The 23669-nt window shown below is 35.9% G+C and overlaps 1 protein-coding gene across 9 annotated transcripts in view; it reads left to right on the forward strand.

The window, feature by feature from the left end:
- LOC139971612 (uncharacterized) overlaps positions 1–23669 on the forward strand; it is a 254208-nt gene that overhangs the window by 178951 nt on the left and 51588 nt on the right. For 8 of the 9 annotated variants that reach the window (XM_071978246.1, XM_071978247.1, XM_071978238.1 and 5 more), the window contains 14 exons: positions 1557–1784; positions 2621–2758; positions 5877–6035; positions 8045–8257; positions 10566–10673; positions 12617–12637; positions 15907–16101; positions 17042–17167; positions 18010–18312; positions 18800–19123; positions 19675–19863; positions 20083–20220; positions 20707–21039; positions 21991–22299. In XM_071978246.1, the coding sequence (XP_071834347.1) occupies positions 1557–1784; positions 2621–2758; positions 5877–6035; positions 8045–8257; positions 10566–10673; positions 12617–12637; positions 15907–16101; positions 17042–17167; positions 18010–18312; positions 18800–19123; positions 19675–19863; positions 20083–20220; positions 20707–21039; positions 21991–22299 (2784 nt within the window). The remainder of the gene's footprint in view (positions 1–1556; positions 1785–2620; positions 2759–5876; positions 6036–8044; positions 8258–10565; positions 10674–12616; positions 12638–15906; positions 16102–17041; positions 17168–18009; positions 18313–18799; positions 19124–19674; positions 19864–20082; positions 20221–20706; positions 21040–21990; positions 22300–23669) is intronic. The other variant, XM_071978241.1, reaches the window with a different exon arrangement.

The raw sequence follows: 23669 nt of genomic DNA on the forward strand, positions 1-23669 counted from the left end.
ATATATGTGGGGGAATGTTTGAAAGCTGAGAATGCATTCAGTACTAGAAACTATCTCTGAAGTTTGTCTGAAAGACTAACCAAGGATAACATAAAGTATTATTTTGTTAAGAATTAATTTCGCAGAAAATGGATCATGACAATCTGAATGAATGATAATTAGATCATCTAGCAATCGACCCAAACGGAGGTTGCAAGTAACGTCTCACATCACATATAATTATGTTAATTGTCTTTAATACACACCGTATACCGATTGTACTCCTCGGTGTGTGAACCAAACTTTACCATTACGTGTATGTACGTGTATCATGCAGAGTTTCATTTATTCTAAAGTTTGAACATTGACTAGTATACGGCTGCCTGGTCTATAGTATTATACTCCTACAGATTATGTCTGTGTGTGGTGGACCGATTTTGATTTTGTTGTTCAAGCAATCAAATATATTTACTCATTGACAAAAGATGCCATCGGAACATCAAGATGGTGAACTGTGTTTGGATATCAATTGGATTCTTTATTTGCTTGGTTAGTCACTGACAACTCAGCTAGTATTCCGTAAACCAGCTGTAGGGCCTCAAGAATCATGGAAGTACTCGTGATTTTTTTATAGCAATTCAAACAGGATGTTACATTTATTCAAGTTACATGTGGTGTGCTTGGTGATATGACAGTTTCATTTTACAGTTGGCATATTAGACGAACTTAGTAGTAAATAAATACTTTCAGTAAGGACATTTCTTCTTACTTTACAATTGGGTACATGCAATTTTCCATCATATTCTGTGAGCGTGCATTTCATTTCCTATTGGAATTTTATTAAACTATTGTGTATGTTGGGGCGGGGGGTGGTATGTTGGGGGCGGGAGGGGGAGGCCTGGTTTAAGGATTATTTGATTTTGCAACAGACATCCTGCTTTTCCAATAATCAAGCGGACTTTTTATCGAAAAACCATCTAATGAGTACGATTTGAAGGTTCTGTTCTTCATCATCAAAATTGAGAAATTGAAACGTAGTTATCCTGTTATTTTTGATCAAATTCAAATTTTCTCAGGAATCCACCTTATGCATGCACAACCAGCATCCATTAGTTGATGTCTTTTAATTTGATAGGAATGAAGAAGATGCATGTCATTAAATGTCAGTTATAGGCAGTACCTCGTTGATAATTATACTTTGGAGGCTTTGTTTTGCACTTCACTTGAAATTCCCTGTAATCATTTGACCTCGAATTGTTTTTGAAATGTGGGACAATATTTTAATCTCCTGAGCTGAGGGTGGTCGGACTGACTCACTTTAGAGAGTTATCTTCCATTTATTTAAAAAAAGAAGCAAGAAAGGAATAATTGTACCAGAGCTTCTTGAGTTGCTCGCTGGGCATATTTTGATCTCTCAGAAGGACTTACGAAATATTCAGTTTGCAGAATTTGTATCCGGAAATGCATATGTAATTTTAATGAATTTTGATCCTTCAAAGCCGAGTTCCAATTGCTAGGTATTTTTGTATCCTTCTTGGAATATATTTGTGTGTCTGTTTGTTTTTCATGTGAAATAGAAACTGGAAGAAGAGCTCTCAGCTCACCAAGAGACTGTCAGATCCGTACAAAAGAGCGGATCCAATAAGAGACGGTCAGATTCAGAGGCGACTGTTACATCTCCAGATGGAGAAGAAGAAGAAGATTCTGAATTAGCGGCACTGAGAGCAAAGTGGGAAGACTTGGTCTGTCAAGAGGCAGACAGAAAGAGGAAGTTAGATGCCAATTTGGAATACATTAGACCCAGAGTAAGTTACTTGTTTAGATACATTTAGATATAACAAGAATAAAGTTTCTTTAGTATATCTGGAACAGAGCAGATCTGCCAAACCTCCGAAGGTAGTTTAACCTGGATGCTTTAAATAAAAAATGGCGTTTGGTCCCTAAACCCCGTAGATTTTGAATCGTTTTAAAGTATAAATATACTCGTCGTTGTCACATTCTAACGAGGGGGAATATCTACACCTCGACCTCAATCTGCTTTACATTGTTTTACGGGTGTAGATTAATGAGTTTGCTTGTAGGACTTAATTGAAGATCTCATTGTGTGAGAAGATACGTAAATCTATGAACGACATGTATGATTAAAAATGCCATTGGAGTTTGAGTTTGCTGGTATGAATACAGTTCAAGATAGAAATGAAGAGCAAAGTGTTCAAGACTTTGCATGTGCATTTGAGAGAGAACAAACCCAACCAAGAACCCATACATAGTTGGAGCTCTTTATGTTAAAGGTTGGATTGTGTATCTTACAGAATGTACCTTTATCAACATAAGCCTAAAGTAATAATTCACATGTGCAGATGTAAGTAAATCAACATTTCTCCATTTGGAGCAGATAAGTTGCAGTTAATGTAGGTGTATATATAAATAATACCATTTCTAGGAATAAGAATGTCACGGAATAGACCTTAAAAGTAGGGGAAAAAATATGATTTGGATGATTTGGCTGACCACAATAACAAATTGCATATATGTTTGAATTGAATTTATTATTTAATAACTGCATAATTCGATGCTGATAGTATCTCATAGTACAAGTTCATGATTGGTTAGCTTGTAGCCTTTTTTTATGTTCTCGCAGCATTCCACACCAAAGCAATTGCCTACTCATCGACCTTTGACCTTTGACATGCCTGGTGACCATGAAGACGTCCCTGAAAGTGATGTCCAGTCATCTCTAAATGCATTGAATAACTGCTGGGAAAAGTTACAAGATCAGGTTCGGATTAATATCATGATTTTTCAATCCTCCGAATTAGCATGTATTGAACATTGCATAAAGATGAACGGCGTCTTTCTGATCCCATCAATCCACATGCTTAGGTTTACAAACACAGCTAACGAAATACTGAAAAGGAAAAGGAATGATAAAATTCTCATTTACAATCACTCTATTACCTCACATCAATCAAACTGATAACCCTTGCACTGATATTTTGTGAATTTTGCACTGTAGTTGTTCTCATTTAGAAATACATATTTAGATAGAGACACATCACTGAGAATTGCTTTGAGGAATCTCTGACGGACACTTCTGGGCAAACTACATGCACATTCCCTAATTCACACATAGTAGTGTGGCTTATATTCGAGCTACAGTAACATTTAAGTTTACCACTCTATAACTAGCACATCTTGGCCACAAAATGTTGACCACCATTCAGTTGGCAACTTTACACACATCTGATTGTCAACCAGTCCGAAAGCTTCTTTGACATATACCTGTTATCACGTCTGGTTAACTGAAGTCTTTGAAATATACTGCATATATACAGGGATGTGCCCACACTGGGCGGCCCCGCCCAGCACTAAAAATTACCGCCCAGCACTGTCTTAAAAATCATTAATCCCGCCCAGCACTATTTTCATCTAAAATCCTAACATTCCTAACAATATATTTCACTAAAAAAAAATAAAAAAATGTAAATTGTTAGCAAAACTAGTGTATGTGCTTAAAAAGCTACACAAGTGCTAGCATTTGGCATCTGAGCACCTTAAAAAATCAACAAATTTCTCAAAGGGCACCCCCTCCCCCTTAGACCCCTCCCCCAGGCACTCAGGAAATCCTGGGCACATCCCTGTATATACCTGTGATACCTTGTTGATAACTAGTGGTATATATTCCAGTTTGTTTGTGAGTATCGAAGACAAGATCTTTTGAACCATATTTTCACAACTAGCACATAGATTGTGATATACACACATTTCTAAAGATTTCCTCCACTCTCTTTCATCTTTGTAATATGTTTCAATCCCTTCATCTATTTCATCTCTGTTAACTGATGTACAGTATACACACCATATGCTACATTTTATTAGTGCCAGCCAGTGTGATGTATTTCTGTTACTCCTTGTATGGTAGTAATATCAGCATCAAAACACCTTCAATGCTTCAGGGTCTGACATCTTTGTGTCAGCTTGGTGTCCAATATTAATACTTAAAACTTGTCACACTTTAAAGGAGCTGCACTCCTTTAAAATCACTACTTTCGATTGTTAGTAATCTTTTATTCAAGTTGTGTAATTAATTGTTGTTTCTAGAAATGTGAAACATGCTGAAAAGATATCATTGGACCATATTATTGATATTTTTGTTTAATATACTACACTTTGCAACACACAGAACTGACTGAATATGAACAAGGCAATAAGAACTATTTAAAAAAAAAAAAGAGTTTCTGCACTGTACCTTTAAACTATTGGACAAGAGGCAATTCCTTCAAGTTATATTTACGGTCACTTTCATATTTTCATTTTGGCCAGCGCTTTGGTTCAAATGACAATTTTATACCCAATTATCATTCTAGTGTAAACCTATACAAGAATTCTCATCAGGTGGCCTTTGTAGCAGTATGAGAAGTGAAGACTATTACCACTTTCATAGGGGGGGGAAAGAGTTTCCATGGCAACATAGCTGCCAAGTTTATTGCACTTAATATGAAACGAACACGTACATACATTTGTTTCTTCATTTGTTTATTAGTCATTGAGGCATTGTAAATGCAAAAGATGACTGGGAGACCAGAACTCAGAGATAATAATAACCTGAAAAAGCTGAATCCTTACTCTGCTGTTTCCAACTTCATAATATATTGTCATGTGCTCTGATGCAGGTAATGTGTAAAGTACATGCTTATTAAATAGTGTTTTGCAGTTTTTCAAGCAACCCTTTCATGATGTAAAAATTAAGTTTACCACTCTGCATTTTATAGGATTTGTTTTATGATTCCATTTTCTGAAGGTACTAAATCTTAACAAAAGCCTGTTGCTTGTTTTGGAGTAACATCTTCAAAATAACCCTGTTAATATTAATTTAATTAACATTACTCCACCTTTCCCCTACATAATCACACCCAAACCTACCCAAATGGGTATTAGGCCTAATAGACCTTATGCAGGTTAAGTGTAGCCATCCAAATCAATTTATATAAATTTGACATTCTCATATGTGTATAGGCATTCCCTATATCATATTATGGTGAGTTATGAAAAGATAAGCAATGTTTACATCCATTGGTGGTTTGAACCAGTTTGGTAAAGGTTGATACAATGACACTCATGTATTGTCGTGTTAAAACAGTGAAAGAACGGCTTTTGCCAAGTTCCCCAAAACCCATGAGTGTTTTGTCCATTTTGGTAAATCTAACTTAGAAGTACAGCCAGGAGGCTCATTTTTGGTAGGAAGGGTTGTCAAAGGTAAGTTCTAAGTGTGTTTAGTTTTGGTAAAAGGCAAAGGGTCATTTGAGGCAGATATTGGTCAAGATCTGTAAAAATAATTCAACAAGCTCATACAACATGCACAGCCTGATGGATTCTCCTTCATTAAATGGTTCTCAGTACAGGGTACAGGTCACAGGTATAGGTCACATGTGCAGGTCACAGGTGCAGGTCACAGGTGCAGGTCACAGGTGCAGGTCACAGGTGCAGGTCACAGGTTTGTCATTAGTAGTATATTACTGAAACATAATCACAGCTGCATTAAAGAAGAAAAAAGGGATGATGAATCTCATACTGTATAGAAGTTGCTTTAGTAATGATTTAATTTCTATGTTTTATGGTAAAGTTCCAATGTCACTGTAAATGATGGTAAACAGTGGTCACAATCCTATACCTAATTTCTAACAAACTAAAATTCAGGTAAGTACAAAATTTGTGAACCTCATAGTCATACTGTGTGGTGAGAGATTTATAACTTGGGCTGCTCTTATGTCGTTTCTGTTGGTTGGCAGAAATTGGTGCAAAGTGCTGTTTTCCTCTATGCATCAAATTGCGTCTGATCACGTGATTGACTCAGACAAGAAAACCATGATTGTTTTGTTTTACTCTCAATTTGATAGGTTTCGGATCAACAGTCCAGACTCGAGCAGTCATATGACTTCCAGAGTTGCTACCAGGATGCACTGCAGGCAGCATCTAGTTGGCTTGACAACGTACAGTTGAAATTATTCTCAGAGCACTGGAACAAAGACACCGACTCTCAAGCAACGGAACATGCTGTGAGTAACATGATGAACTCATGAATGCATTTGATGGCTTTGTTTAAATTATCTAGACTATCTTGAAAATCTGAGCAAGTTGGTTGGACCTTTTGACCTTCACATTTTACTTTCAACATATATGGTGTGTAAATTATCAGCTAAAACTCAACCGTTAGCAATTTTGCCCAAAATAATTTTAATTTCCCAAGAAGAAAATACTATTAACCCCCAAATAAAAGGGGAAGTTAGCAAGTATTTTTTGTGGCAAGTGCAGTAATTAGATTGCTTGATATAGAGAATTTTATTTACTTTCACTCCTCGCTTACCTGTCTCCTCACAACCTTAGCACCACGTTCTACCGTGCCTGCTCTTCAACAGAATTCTGTGCCGATCATTAATCATCCACTGTGAATTACAACCTGGTCAAGTTCAAGGATGCTGATCATTTTGATTAGATTCATTTGGTGACCATTTCATGCACAGTGAACTAACCAAACCTATCGTACACTAGTTGCCCAGTGAATAGGATTTTTTTTCCATTAGCCTGGACTAAATTAAAAAATTACCAAAAGCTTGAAAATAGCTCATTATAGAAATGAAAAAAAAAACCGAAATCTTAAACTTTGAATATATACATTTTTGCAATTGGTAAAACAGTTATCATGTTTGTATGGTTGTTGATTGCTGAGCGACTTATCATCAGTTTTTGTCTATAAATTCATTATCTAGCACATTCTAGCAGATTAGACTGTTTTGTTTGTTCCGTGATCCCTCTTCTCTTTTCAAGATTAATGTTACTTTAAAGTTACATATCAGTGAAATTTTGTTTGAAAATTTCAGAATATTGATGAACTCTGCAAAGCAAAAATTGTTGATGCTTAATATAAAGTATTTCCAAAGTGATCAATTCCTGTTTCCTATTTCGTTGACTTATATTTTACAGTAAAAATAGTATGCAGTGTTCGTCTTGTTGATAGGTCAAAGGTCAAGGTAAAACCAACCAGGGTTTGGATGAACAAAACAGTGAAACGTGAAATAAACATCAATAAAATCAATATTCCATTGTGATTAGTTAAATTTGACAAATTCAAGCACAAGTGTATATATTACCACCACTGTATGCACACAGTAAATACATATTTACTGGCATGAATGGATGGAAAAGCAGGAAGATCAATGTCCATTGTTAAAATTGTGTTTTGTCAACCAATTCACAGGTTTCACGATGATTGGAAAATGGGATAAACCATTGATTTTTAAATACACATAGTGCTGTGTACGTTAGACTTGGTGGATGTTCATGTTATCACTGGCTGCATGTAGCTTTCCCTATCAGTTTTTGTGTTATTGGCAGTGTTAATACAAATCTTTACTGCAGATATTGAAAGCTTATAGTGTTTGATTTGTTGAGTCTTGCACCTTGACTGGAAAGAGCAGTGAAATTAATTTAGAAATAGCTAATGAGACCACCGTAAGTTAATTTTGTTTAATTCAAAAAGATTTCATCTGTGAGTTGATTGGAAGATTTTGTAACACTATTTGAATATACTGTACCATGTAAGATTGTGTACATGCTCTTACATGCTACATATTTGTTCAATCCTAATAATGTTTTCTCGTGATGTGTAGTATTAATGGTTGGTTTATTTTGTAAATCTTGTCATTTTTGAAGAAACATTTGGAGGGTTTGGGTAAGAGATGGACATGAAGCTCTCAAAACAATGCAAAGAATGACAGTTTAGTTATATATTCATAATCTGAATGATTAGTGAATATAATTGTGAGACTTAAGTAGAGATCTGATCGGATACTGTTCTTTATTTCCAACCATAGGTCAGCAGCCGAATGACCTGGAATCATTGAGTTATAAAATTCATGATTTGTCTGATCAGTTTCAATATTATGCCTTGATCATTCATTCTTGTGTATATATTCATTTGTTTCATTAACACTTAGATCAAAAAATCTTCTTTTTGGACAAATGTTTGGAAGGAAATAAGAATATCTCTTGTTTGGTTTTTCATCAGAATTTGCAAGATGACTTGAAAAATCTCCAGGAGCAACTAGAACAGACAACGGATGCCTGTCAGATTTTGCTCACAGAGACGGGAGCCCAGAACAGTGAATTGATCAAACAAGCCTTGTCGGATATCGGGCATCGTCTAGCCACCCTGGAAAACGAGTATAAGAAGAGGGAACAGATGTTGAGCGAAAGAAATGGAAAGCACAGAGATTTTCAGGTAAAATTATTAGCTTTTAGCCCTGTTTGATTATTTATTGTCAATTTTGTCTTGTTGCATATCAGTGTTAACAGCTAGACATCTGTATAAAATAGAAACTTATGTGGATGATTTTCCAAAACATTTTGTGAAATTTGCAAAAATTAGTACAAGCTGTACACACTCGTGAATCATATTCATGCTTGGATGGTAAATGGGTTATAAACTGTATGGATTAATCTTGCATTCTGCACAAGTTTAAGAAACAATTACTCCATATGCTCGTTTACTTTTTGTAGAAAAAATTGAATGGATTTAGAATTTAGTTAACAGTGGTTTATTGTAATGTGTATTTTCAATTTTGTATTTGTATTGCATTGCATTGTATTGTACTGTACTGTATTGAATTGTGCATTGTATTGTGTTGTATTGCATTACATTACAATGAACCAGGAAACATAATTTTTGAAGTATCTTATTTGAATATGATGCCATTCTAAGAAAGTTGACATGAAGTATTCCTATCAAGAGAAGTGATCAAATAAAAACCTAGATGATGTTTCCTTTGTCATCGAACCACAACGCATTCTTTTATTGTTGGTTCTAATATGTACCATTTAAGGCAGTTGACGATATTGCATTCCTATCAAGAGAAATGATGAAGAAACACCCCTAGAGAATGTTTCCTTTGAGCAAGTATTTGGTAGACGATATATGATCAAGATATCCTACAAGCCATTTTTTTCCAGTCTTTGTGAATCCTGCATTCTTAGAGAGTGATGCATTTTTAAGACACAGCCCATTTGTAGGTCATGCATGTTTGCATTTCACTTCTTTGAGAGGATTGTGGTCTCAGATTCCCTCCTTGTGTACATGGCCGACAACTTGTAAACAAGTACTGTTTAAATAAGTGGAGAGCTAAGTGAACTATGTGTGGGAGGCTGCTGTTAAGTGCTATTAACGTTATCTATAATATTGCAGGCTTACAATGGTGTGCATCCAAGGCTGTACTGTATTTGGTAAGATGCCAAAATTTGGACTGGTCAGAACTACTGCCAGCATCGGCAGGCATTCGTTGCCTGTCTGTGTCGTTCTATTTTCAATTATTAGGTATCAGCTGGAAAGATTGATATTGTTACCTATACAACCCTGAAATGTACACATCCAAACAGTAATATTTTAGCTAATATAGTCTGCTGGCCCTAATGGTGTTGAAATCTGAAACAAAAATGATGATTTGAATATATGAGTATCTGAATTTCACACAGCCTTGTTTGGTATAAAAAATGACATTTTTCCTAGAGCATCTTACATTTATAGTGCTACATCTACCCTTCTGATAACAAAAGTCAAAATAAATCAGATTTTATCAAGGTTTATTGATTTGCCATTTTACAATTTCAGTCAGTGTTATCAAAACGTTTGTTTCATTCATTCTGATTTTTTCCACGATGGTAAGCTAGGTTCATTTGATTGAGTTGCAGTTTGTTTTTCTGGCTTGGCTTATATATTTATTCAAAGACGACCAAACTAATTTCATCTTCTTCATGATCCATCGCTATTATTTCTGCTCCCATGGATGTATATTTCTTCCTCATACAGTATTGATTGTTGTCGTGAAACTCCCAGTTGAATGGCTGTTGAGCTAATAGGATGAGGCTACACTGTGTAGCGTGAGTTTTTGGGTGTAACAGAAAGCAGCAGCAGAGGGAGTGTATAATGCTGTATAATGGTTAATGTGTATAATCTATGTGTCACCATCCCCCTGGTCACATCTCTTCTCACTGACCAGGTTTAGCTTTAGCAATTAACAAGGTATTTTATACCTAACGTTGAAGTTTGCATGGAAAAGCTAGGAAACAGATATTATGGATTCCGGATGTGAATTAATATATTTTTTTGCAAAGCCATTGCTACATGTAAAATAAATATTGTACAAGCACAAAACCTGAATTTTGGGAAGGCAGATGGCATTGTGATGTTCTATGCCAGCAAATTCCTTTGTCAAGATATCAACAGCTTTGTCAACATTGCGATGATGTGTCACATCCAACCGAATGAATTTATTTGTATTTCAACTTTTTTGCCTAACAACCATTTGATGAATTTTTGATCCTGTGTCAACAGGTGTATATATAGTTAGTTGTCTTGTATGCAGTGTAGCCTCATGATAGGAATTAGCTATGGGTTTGCATTGGGCAGGTATTCTTCTGGAATGAATTTTATGACATTAATTAATCAATCAATATTTAAATAGCTTTAATAATGATTCTTAAATTACAATATTAAATTGTTTTGTTATTGTTTGGTTATTTTTTAAATCTTTCAGGATGAGATGAGGAAGTACCAGCGATGGATTAACGAATCTAAGGGGAAGCTGACCGTACCAGACGATCTCCATGATGCTTCACTGGAGGAAAAAATTCAACAAAATCAGGTAATTTTTATTGCTGCTAAAATGTGGGAAATATTAGAAACATATTCGAAAGCATGAAAAAGCAGTCTGTGTGCTCTGCGCATGAGTGTGTATTTTGTATCACAAAGTTGTAACTTAGTGAAGGAGGAATTAAGTGAGAAGAAAAACTGGACAAGGGATGGAAGTTCAATATAATCAGTGATAAAGCTGCAAACTTCAGATTTATAAGGATCGGAAATGGGATGATAATAATACTTATTTATATAGTGCATTATACGGGCGGTCTCAATGCGAAATGTCTGCCAGGTTTCTTCATTCTGCTCCGCTCTGTACTCTGCAATAACTGTAGTTATTTTGATTATACAATAAAAGTGGAAAGACAATAGCAAAAGAGGAATGTAGTAATAGGGGTGATGGTGGGGTCAGGGGAAAGTATTGTCCTTATATCAATTTTTAATGTTACAGCTGATAAATGATACCAATTCTTTATCTGTCAAAACTGACAAAGGCAGGTGATCATAATTAATCCTATTATAAATATTACAACGATATTTGAGAACCCTGGATGGTGTAGAATCATTTCTGTATTCAAAATTCAGGGAAATTATTAAGCAATTGTCATGATTATGCAGTGGTAATGGACATCATCTATAGTTGGTTGCAGTGCTTTTTCCTTTTTTGGGGGATAATCTTTTTAAAATTTTTGTTTTAAATTTGTATAACTATAAATAAAAACAAAAGGGAATGAAAATGAGTCTGCTTTTGCTGCTTTGTGACTATGGTTACATTTGAATTAGTTAGAGAAACAAGGCTGTTTTCTTCAAACGTAGATAATGTGATCTTAATGGCGGTTAACAAGTTGCTTGATTAACTATTTCATTTGCATTTTTTGTTTTTTAAACCAAAACTTTTTTCACAGGTAGAAGAATATTTAATTAACAACAGCAACAAACTCGCTAACACATAGTCAGATATAGTTTGCAAACAGCAAATATCAAAAGCACACCTTGCTATTAAAGAAAAATATAAACAAAATGATGTTACCCTTCAATGAGCATGGTACTTTAGAAGGGGGCTTTGTTACAAGTTTGTCTCGAGAAATACAGTAACAGGACTAAAGATTTATAATTCCATTTAATTGGCAACATCAATTTTTTTTGGGCCAGACAAGATTAGGTAAAATAAATATCTCACTTGATACGAAGGCAGAGATCATATTTTCACCAGAATAGTACAAAATCTGGAAAAACTTAAAATGAAACCTTAGGTATATAGTAGATATGACATGTTACTACTCAACATATGTACATTGGTTTAAATTTGGTTTGTTACCATTACGAAACATGAAACTATTAGACACTCCTTATACTCCAACTCGCACACTTCGTTCCTCCAACAAACTGTTTTTAACTGTTCCAAAACCACGATTGAAGAACTATGGTTACAGAAGCTTCCAATACTCTGGGTCTTATCTCTGGAACAAGTTACCAGATCACATTCGAACATGCTATAAACTTTCTACTTTCAAAAGTCTACTTAAGACCCATTTTTTCACTTGTTCTTTTGTAAATTAATTTACTTTCTTTGTAAAGCGCTTTGAGCAGTAACTTTTGTTTACTGATTTGGCGCTATATAAGTCTCATTTATTATTATTATTATTATTATTATAAAACTCCATAACTAAGTCTACTGGAAACGTTAACTGAAATTAGAGTTTCTCATTAAACAGTTGTCGTCATAAACAGGACGATAACACTACATTGAAATAATATATAAGCATATTTGTAAAACTTAAGTCCACCATCCCTTAATTTAGGCCAAAATGGAATCATTTTTGATGGAAATTGAGAAGAATCGCATCTGCTTTATTCCTCTTTTGCAACCATCCATAAATTTCCAATCTGTGTGTATTGCATGATCTAATGTGATGTTTCTTTTCCCCATTTTCATGTTGATGTGTCTAGCTCTTGGTTACAAATTTGGAGGTTAGACCAACTTTTATCTTCCTCTTTTAGATGCGAAGCATTAGTGCCCCATTTTTAGTGCCACTCTTTTTTCTCAGCTTTGCTTCTGTATTTTTTCTTCTTTTTTTTACGATATTTTCTTCGTTGGCTTGTAAGTCATTGCTTCTAGATGTGCAGCAAATTGTGTTTCATTTTGCATGAGATTTTAAGACTGCTGTCATTAAGTAGTTTCCATTCACTAGTCAGCAGAATGTTTGTGATAATAAATATATTTATCCTGACAGTGATTCCAGGTAGCAAAGCCACTGTGCTAAATATTTATCCTCAGGGAATTTGGAACAGTGTTTGTCTGGTTTCATATAGACATGGTTATACACTTTTCGTGGAAAATCAGAAAAAATTCTGTCATTGATTTCAAAGTTAAACTAAAAAACTTGCGCTCGGCTTATCACAATATTTGCTTTCATTTGTATAAATTGCGTGTAGATCAACTCCCAAAGACTTTCTTAGTAATCACAAATGAATGGAAGCCAATAGAGTATTTAATGGTTCTACCAGTAGGCTGTAAACATATGTTATTGCATGTTGCAAGTGGGGAAAGTAAATAAAACTAGAGTATAAAGCAATGAAACAGTAAGAAAAAGAAGAAAAGAGCATAACTTTAAAACGACCTTTGCCCAGAACATGAAATGCTCCACTGCTTGCCTAAAAGGTGGAACGTTCTTTGATGCAACAACAGTCACCTTTGATACCTTTGATAGTTTTCTGAGTATAAATAAAGCTTCCTTCTATGCATGGTTACAGTGCAAATAGATAGAGTCCTGTTTCTCAAAATTTGGCTGGGTTAAAATATGACATCACCGTACACACCTGAAACAATTTCTGTTTGAAACATCGCTGTACGTCATTGTGATCTTGTCTCGTCCATTTATGAGATATGCTAAGCTGAAGATTCAATTGATAGCAGTTCCCACCAAGATGTCACATCTCGATGTGTCTACTAATATCTGTATAAGGCATTGGCTACTATTATTCTTTTACTCTTTGGAAAGTCTTTTAATAAAGACTAAAGTGAAGTCTCAACTTTCTTGAAATGAAGTCTATAAGTATCTTTATTTTGCTAAATAACAAAGGAATAATGAGTTTTTAGTTCTTTTTTCTTTTTTGTGTGTATGTGCATTGTATTACTTCTGGTGGTGATGTCATTTTGCTGTAAGATCTATTTTGCACCATGGAGTCTCCTTTTCAAGGCAGAAGTATTGTAAAATGGTTTCCCTTTACTCTGTATTTGTTAAAAAATGCATTTTCCCTAGTATCGTTACGAGAGATCATTAAATTAAGACTTTATTGGATAATTTAGGGATTCATTAAAGTACCACAGATCAAGCTATTAGGCCTACACTTCATCCTATCATATTAAAGTAGACCATATTGCATTTGTATTCTAGAGATCCATCTTGCTGTCATTCTACTATTACTATGGTATGCCCCTTTGTGGTAGCTTTATAATTGCAGATATATTTAGTAAGATTGATGTTTGTAAAATTGCTCAAAATATCATCCCATTTATCCATAGCTATTAAAAAAAACAGAGTGAATTTTGTAATCGTACATGATATATGCCATAGTATTTGATAAGCTCTGAGCATATTAATATATGTTGCTAAGGGAGAAAGCTATAAGCCTGAATTAATAAAATGCATCATCTGAAAAAAAAAGCAGATCTTGACAACTTGAATTTCTCGATTGCTTGCCAAAAAGGTGAATCTTATTTGACAAAACAGCAGTCATCTACCAACCTCCATTCAAATGACTAAAAATATTACAATATATTTAAACTGTATTATTTGTAAAATTATAAAATGTATTTATAGTATGACCTTTTGTCTTGAACACTGATCAATTGAAATGTCATCCAGTCTAATAATAGCTAAATTAGTGAAATTCATTGAAAAGTTGAAAGTTATATCGACTATTCAAGGGCCGATGAGGTAACCCATTCTTCCTGTCTGGTTAAAGATTAAAACTGTGTTGTCATAATCTATGGAGAAATTTGTGTCAATTTTTAACAACTTTATAATATGAAAGTGTTTAATTTTGCTTGTTTTGTATTCGTCATGCTTTTTCATCCACTGAACCATTACACAGGTGCTGTTCCATTTCTCTTTTAGTTGTCGAATTTCATTTCTTTTACCCCCTGCACAATTTTTTATCATTTTAATTCATCATTTCACAAAGCACCCTGGCATATAGGGAGTTTAAAGTATGTTGACCCTACGAAATTCATCAGCTTGGCTCTATGTAATAGAATGTCAACTTGACCTTCCTGGTGATTGGGATTTGTCATTTAATCCATGCAGAACATTTTTCCTAATAAGCGGCTCGTAGTTAGATTAGCCTTAATTGATACTTTCTTTCATGCAAATAAAGTCTGATTGATTGATTGATAGCTTATCAATGAAACAAACATTTTGGCATGTCACTTTTCTCCCTAGACTCTCACCCTTTTTTCCACTCTGCCCTTGAATACATAATAATGTTTGTTTTGTAATCAGCAAAGATGTAGAGATAATATTGATAATGTCTTTAACCCTCTCATTGCCACATAAAGGGCTGTAACCTTAAATAAACATGTGAGTGAGATGTTACCAAACCCCAAGTGGACATATTTTGTGATCAACAAAACTTTTAAAATGAAGAAAGATTGAGTATTTACGTCACTATCAAGAAGAGTTTACTTGATGATGAGAATAGCATTAAAGCACATAGTTTTTGTAGCAACCTTATCTCGATTTATGAAGAGAAAAGAATGGAGAGATAAGATGTATCTCCTCGCCTCTCATCTCCTCCTCATCTCCCCTCTTCTTCACGTTTTTTTCCTTATGACTTCATTATCACTATCATTACAGGTTTGTGCAGTTTCCAGACTGTGTAAATACTTTTCTGTAAACATATTGTAACAGGTGGTGTGAGAGATATCAAAACGTGCCATTAGCAGTGTATTCACAGTCACATCTTATATGGACTGGGAAAGTGGTTTGGTGATTGTGCAAGCCAGATACTCTTGATAAATTGTATCTTGTGGCAAAGAGTGGACGTGATATCAACTAATGTTTCATTCAGAAGGAGCTTATAATTGCTTCCTCACGGTTTCTGGACATTTATTTTTATCTTTGCTCTTTCTTGCTTTAAAAGCTATTTTAAAGTGTATTTAGAACCATATTTATCTTGTAGTGTGGTGAGAACATGTCTTAAAGCAATATAATTTTAATCTGTTAACATCTTCTTAGATCATTGAGGAAGAAGTCCAGGAGAAGGAAGAATTGTTTCGCCAACTGATGGAGCAAGGCGAAAGTTTGCTGTCGCAAGACCCCCTCAACACTGGATTATCCAATGAGATCACAGCATTACAAACAGGATGGGAGGAGCTTATTAGACTGCTCAACTTTCGAAGAAATCAGCTTACCAGAGCAAAGATTGTCAAGGTAAGATTTAAGTTAGGGTAACTTCACTAACATTTTGGATCATATTTTTCTGCTTTCCTTAAATTTCCTTTTACTTTCCGGCAAAAATCTGATATTGTTATTTCAATTTTCCAATTTTCATCCTCCTTTTCCAAAATGAAAAGTTCTGAAAAGTCTTAATTTGTTGTTTCTGTCTGTGCTGCCATGCATACCATCTGTCTTTAATGTATCTCAATAATTTACCTGTTTTTGCAATATTCCTTGGTTGTCAAAAGTAATTTGTCGATGTTTATTTATAATTAATAATTTAATAAAAGACGCTGCAAAAATATGCTGAATTCCTGCCTAGTTCATTACGATGTGACCTTGGGCAAGATGCTTTATCTCACTTGCCTCTCTCCACCCAGGGGTTAAATGGGTACCTGTGAGGTAACTTGTTATTGGGCGCAGTATATAACTGCTGCCAACTGGTGGGATTGTCTCTGTGACAGGTTATCATTGACCAGGGGTAACATATCATCTGTAAAGCACTTTGAGACCTATCACTGGTATAAAGCGCTATATAAAAAATAAAAAACAATAAAAATCAGGGCTACATATCATTATTTTCATTGATGATGTTAAAACATGTAGATTTATACGTTACTTTGAGACGTTACTTCTTAATGATTTTGCAACACAATTAAGTGGATAGCAGGTAATGTAGTACTGCTGTCAAATAAAGGGGGAAAAAATTAGAAATGTAATTCTATGATTCCATTCTGCTTCTTCATTGTGTTGTAAAACATCAACAGGAGCTTACAAAGTTTTGTGTAATTACATCTTTTGAATATCCTTCTGCACAATCCAAGGAGAATATAGATTACATCATTGTATTAACATCATTGGTTTTCAATGATGTATGCTTCACAAAATTAATTATTTTCATGTCCTGCATTTGGTTGATTATTTTCCCCCTCAGGATCAGTACCATAAGATTCTCCAGGATTACATGGACTTTCTGGACACAGCAGAGCAGAAGCTGACCCAGACAGACATATCGGCAACTAGCGCAGCTAACCTTGAAGAACAACTCAAAAAACACAAGGTACACCACATTCCCTTATATCAATTCTCCTTGTGTTCACCTTGCTCATTAACCTGTCTGTATTCTGTGTGTGTTTTTGTCCCTTCTGTTACTGTTACTTGTCATTTAGCCTTTGAAGAAGATCCTGCTAGGATCAAAACGTCAGGCCAACTTACTTTTACACATTGTCCTACACAGGCTCTCTAGTGGATAAGCAGTTTGCTACCAGTTTTATTTTGTTTTGATCAATTCATGGCAACAGATTAATTACTTCCTTCTGTAGATGCTATCATGTTTGGTATTTTCTGGGTATGACATGAAATTTGTCAAAATTGGTAAATTAAAGTCATTTAACTGTAGAAGGATTCAAACTAGATTTTTTTTTCCCCTTCTATTTTTGCTGAATAAGTGTCACAAAAGTTACTCAAACTAGAAATATATCAGTTTTTTTTTTTCTTTTGGTAGATTATTGTGAAAATATTTAGTACCTATTACTAAGCAGCAGCCTACGGGGATTTTCACAGCACATATACGAAAAGATCTAAAATAAATGTGTCTTTAAAACCTAAGTTGAAACTGTTTATGTTTACCAGTAATTACCAGCTGATTACATCTCTTGGGGAAGCTAGCTGATTCAGTATACGAGCATAAGGACCACATAGGGCAGCCACAAAGGCAGTAAGGAACAATAAACTAATGTAAGCAGTGAAAAGTCACTGCACTTTCTGTAAAGTGTACTAGGGTTTTATCATGATAATGAGCTGCAACCAACCTTGAAAGAACCCTTTGAAGACATGTTCTCCATTACTTTGTTGTAAAATGCGATTTCTTTGTTTCAAATTCCATCATTTCTTCTCATTCAGGAGTTCTTTAGTGACTTGGATACCCACCACATCCTGATAGAATCCATCGCTCAGAAGGCAGATGCTCTTACTCAGCAACTTTTCGACCAGCAGAGAAAAAATCTCGACCAGAGAAACAGGAACATTCTAGCCAAGGCTACGGTCAAAGGTCATTTGTTGGAGGGCCTGGTCAATGAATGGAAACTGCTGGAGCGGAGCATGAAGGAATTAAAGAACTGGTTGGGACACATAGAGATGCAGGTACCAAGCAGCATCAGTGATGATACACAGGAAAGTGTACAGAAGGCCATACACAAATACCAGGTGAGAAGTTAGGCCCACTGGTGGGTCTTTGGAGCCTCACAAGAGGGGGAGAATACAGCCCCTGGGCCCAGGAAAGTGTAGAGGGGACCAGGAGAGTGTAGGTTGACTAATATTGTGTTCTCATTTTGATAATATACTTCAGGAGAATATAGATATAGAAAGGGCCTGGTGACATTATTGTTCCCGAGACCTATAACCTGTCTCTCAACACCTCGGTGAGGTCATGCCAATATACAGATATACCATGTGTGTGCAAGTGCACAAGAAGTGAAGAATTAATTGGGTTAGGTATATATAGGCTATCAGTGGTTTGCACATTGCATAGAATAGGCATGCCATGGCACTCTCAACTTGGAAATGGCCACAGTGTAATCATGGTACATTACAATCCAGCATGTGCACAAACTGGAGGATATCTACGAGAAATGTTGAACTTGAAAGAAAGTAAATTGTCTTCAGAAGGTATCTTTCATTTCTATATCCTCAGTCGATGAAGACTCTGCTGGGAGATCGTCAGCCTTCTCTACAGCAAATCTCAGATCGCAGTGAAAACCTCTTGGGGCAAGTCAACTCTCCTCAACTCTGTATGAAACAGAAATCCATGATGGAGAAATGGCAGGTTCTACAAATGAGAATCAGACAAGATTTGAACTCACTGACCAAAGAGTTAGAAGTATGGAAGTCATTTGAATCTGAGGCAGCCGAACTGGTTCCGTGGTTGGACGCAGCTCAGGAGAAGGTCAGAGAGTGGAATGACCCAGAGTATCGCAAACAGATAGGTCCGGTCACGATCCAGATTGAAGAATTCAATGTAAGCAAAACTGTGTTTTGTCATTGCAGGAGGAATGAAAAAGGTGTTGCTAGTGGTGGTAGAGGAGGGAGGTGGGTGATAGAGGGTGGAGGGGGGGTGACAGAGGGGGTGACTGGAACAGACCGATTCTAGCTGTGTCCATAGTCAGATCAGTTCAGTTAATTCCAGTTTAAATTGTACAAAAGTTCATAAAATGGGAAATTAAAGGATAAAAATTAATGATAAAAAATTAAAAATTAAGACAGGAAATTATAACCATCAATATTAAACACTCAAGGTATTCAATTTGTCATTGGTGGCAAGAAGAGGCTGTGGGGGATGGGTGGATGTTGAAAGACTGTTGTGTGCACAAGTTGGAAGTAAAACGTTGTAATTTGTCCATGATTAAATACCCATTGTGTCCGTGAACGGGAGAAACAATGGCGGTAGTGGCAGCTGGTGAAATGAATCTGTCATGGTCCAGACCGTCATAGATGGTGGAAGGTAAGTTTTCGAGCAGTGCGTCTGTTATTCTCACCTAGTAAAAGCAAATCGGTTTCCTCTTTCATCAGAAATTCCGAAAGGATGTTGATAACCATGCTTCTCTAAAGAGAGACGCTTGCATGCATGCCCACCACATGTTGAAGATGAAGAAAGTCAACACACAGCCCATCCAGTCCACTCTGAAGAATATTGAGAACAAGTGGAGTGATCTGGAACATGAACTACCAAGACTGCAAGAGGATATTCACCAGGTGTTGGTAAGGAAACCACTTCTTTAAGCTGCCTGTGATCTTGCAGAAATGCAGAAATTATTGAACAATGTGATAAATCTAAATGAAAGGTAAAAAAAAAGGATTGTTACAGTTAGGCAAGATCTTGTTATGTATAACAGCTCCTTGGGATCATCAATTGTTTACAATGATAACAGATCTTTGATAGCACGTTTCGATAGATAGATATTCTATTTTCTTCTGCAGAATGATAACTTACCTCACAGAGTAGCAATGAAGGAACTGTTAGCCTGGATTGAACAACTGACTAAGGTCCTTGATAAACTAGAAGCCAAAGATAATGCCACACTGCAAGATGTGAAAGACCACCTACAGACATACAAGGTAGGGTATTGTGTGTTGGTTTAACAATCTGAAGTCTGTTACATTGATTAGGACATGGATGTTCTTCAATGCAGAGCATTATCAATGCAGTTTATTGTTTCAAAATACTTTTCTTTGACCCATCAGAAGACCCATGCTTAGCCATCACTTGTTTTGTGTTAAATTTACTTCAGCAGCTGTTTACCTTATGCAGAAATTACTTATGCATTTTTGCCAACCGTTCGCACCCAACATAGTCAGACAGCCTGAAACACTTTCACAGTGACAAGGGATCCCACCCTAGCTGAGACACCAGGAAGTTTGGGCCCAAGAATCTGCCCATTCTATTGCTGTGACTAATGTGCAAACCAATCTATTTACATGTTAAATACTACCCTTCTTTCAGACACGCATTGACAGATTCACTTGTTATGTTTAACAGTAAAATGTATAAAATCTCTCAAAGGGCAGATACCTTCTATACGTCTTTACCTTTCAATTCTGTAGGGATACAAGGTTGACATGAACACCAAGATGCTCACCGTGGAGTTTGTGAACCAATCGGCATCCAACATGAGCCAGAACCTGATGGGTAAGAGGTATGACAAGACGGACATGGCCGAGCTGCTGGGCAACATGAACCGGGAGTGGCAGCTTCTTCACAGCAGGATCAACGACGGACAGAAACGCACCGAGCAGCTACTGGACAGATGGAACGAGTTTGAAAGGGAGCTCGAGGAATTGGAAAAATTTATGGAAGAGGAGAATAACAAACTGCAGAGACATGATGGCAAAGTCGGTCAGGTTGCATATGTCATGCAGGTGCTGAATGTGTGCCAGGTAGGTGAAAGGTCAAAAAGAATTTTTGTTGTCGTTTAATTTTTATGATATCTACCATTTTTCGATTTACAGAGTTGTATAACCTGTCACTTGATTTGAAAGTACAGTCAGGTGATTACCCGGCTATTTTCCTGACTCAAGGCAGGTTTCGGACTTGAATCATCTGTCTCGGGGAAAAACTTGTTCAAGACACATAACACGTCATGATAATTATTGACTCTAGTCTCGACTCTTTAAAACACTGTTATATTAGTTAAGATAACATTTCTTGATAGTGAAGTAATACAAGATTTTATGTGAATGTCAGGAGGACTTAAGGGGTATATTTTGTAATGCGATTTACAATTATTGAATGTAACTTTCTACGGAAGATTCAATTTAGATTTTTACTCTTGATTTATAAGTTATGGGACATTAAGAATATTAAAAGGAAACATGCTGTCACCATCATGATCCAAACTTTGATAAATTGATAAAATAACAACTAAGGCAAAGCATTCATTATATGTCTTCAGAAAATATTATAAAATATTATATTCAGTTGCTGTAGTGATTCTTTTAAGACCCGAACATAATTTATACATTAGTACATTTTGTCTTCTTTGCGGACTTAATTTAGGGAATAAAATCTTTCATAGACAGTGTCTATTACAGAATGCAACTTGGTTCTGATCGCAATGTCATGAAATGTAAACCATCTTGCCTGTAAGTTTGCTTGCCTGTGAGTTCACAAATTTTCTAAAGAAAATGACATTTTGTAAAGTTTAGACACTGTTACTTTAATATTTCTTTTTTTTTACTTTAAAAGTAAGTGCATCTTTATGAATGAATTTTACCCCGGATTTGCCTTCCATTTTTTTAACCTTTGCCTGATCTTCTTGTTGTTAGAAGTGTTTTTGTTTTCTGCCTGTAGTAAAAAGTGAGATTTGTTTCACCGTCCATTTTCTACAGGCTACCACCGAAGCTCTTCCACCTAAGAAGGAAGACATTGAACATTTGAAAGACACCGGTTCTCAGCTCACAACAGAGAGAAACATCACTGCAAGACTACTACCTCTTGATAAGTCTGTTCATGACCTAGAGAACCAAGTAGCAAGACTCAGAGAGAAGCATAACAAGGCGTTAGAACTGTGGAATGTTCACAAGACCAGCTTAGAACAAGTCCATGAGAGTATTCAGAAGGCAGAGTATGCCACCAGCCGGGGAAAAGTTGTAATGGGATCTGCTGGTTCTCTGCACGCTCAAACAAACAAGCTGAAGGTGTGTATTAAATAATAATAATAATAATTAACAGTTCTTATATAGCGCAACTTACAATAAAGTCTCGCCGCGCTGTACTTAATCCTGGTCATTGGTAACTTGTCACACCTACACACCAAAGTGTGCACAATTCAAACAATCTCTCCTGGGGCACTACAGTGCACCACAGCCACGTGTCCCCTGGGACTTCCCATAGGGTGCAGCCACAAACCGCTGCATGCAACTATATTTACAAGTCACCTCGCAAGTCCCCATTTATACACCTGGGTGAAGAGAGGCAATGGAGATAAAGTGCCTTGCCCAAGGATACAACGCAATGATCTGGCCAGGGCTCGAACCTGTAATCCTTAGATCACTGCCTTAACCACTTGACCACAACGCCCTCTTAATAATGTTGTTTTCATTTATTTCCTTAGTCTTTAGGCTCAAGTTCTACCAAAGAAAGCCTAACTAAGCAATCTATTTGTTTAAATATTGAATGCAAGTTTTGGCCTTAACCTTATATCTCAAACAAGTGAAATGAGATGAAATGTTTAAAATTACCGAAAAGAGTCACACAAATTGATGTCTATACCATCTTTTCCTTTCTTGATAGTTTTTGTATCATTTGAATCAAATTGTGTGGAGATTTTGTGATAGCAAACTGGTGCTATTCGGTATTTTCCATTTTGTGCTCTTATTAGCGCTAGCCAGATATGTCAGTATCACTATTAAACCAATGTAATCCGTGTTTTTCACTGTACACAATCACAGGCAATTCAAACATATGACAGATAGTACTCTTTGCCAAAGGATTTGTTATTGGAATCATTACTTTTGGAGAATTTGACAATGAACTTTCCCTGATATTGAAGATCAATTTGTCGACACTTCTTGCAAATTGTCGTAGTTTTTCGTGATGTAAAACGACACACCACATTTATTATATGACCTGAGCACAGATAAACACTGTCATCAATACCCCTTTTTGTTTTACACTTTTGATTTGCAGGTGTTAGATGATTTGAAGGTTTGCATCTTGGAAATCAATTTTATCACAACTTTTTAACTGTTCTTAGTGATGTCTCTTGAAGTAACATCTTTAATTTCCCTACGTCAGATAGAAGTTCTGTGTACAATACTAATTTTTCTAAGGATTTGTTGTTATTCTCTTCACTCACAGAGTGTAATCATGTTTCATTTTCTCCATCCCTTCAGCTCTATCACTCTTCACGTCACTTTTGCAGTGTTACTTTTTGTTCCCTTTTTCTCATCATTTTTGACGATATCATTTTGTCAAGCCCAGCTATCTGCACACTGAGAACTAACACTTTCCAAGCATCCATAAGTATTTAAGTCAAGAGTCTGTCCAGGGATGTCTCTATGTTTTC

This window comes from Apostichopus japonicus, chromosome 8, assembly GCF_037975245.1.
Source record: "Apostichopus japonicus isolate 1M-3 chromosome 8, ASM3797524v1, whole genome shotgun sequence".
Classification (NCBI taxonomy): Eukaryota; Metazoa; Echinodermata; class Holothuroidea; order Aspidochirotida; family Stichopodidae; genus Apostichopus; species Apostichopus japonicus.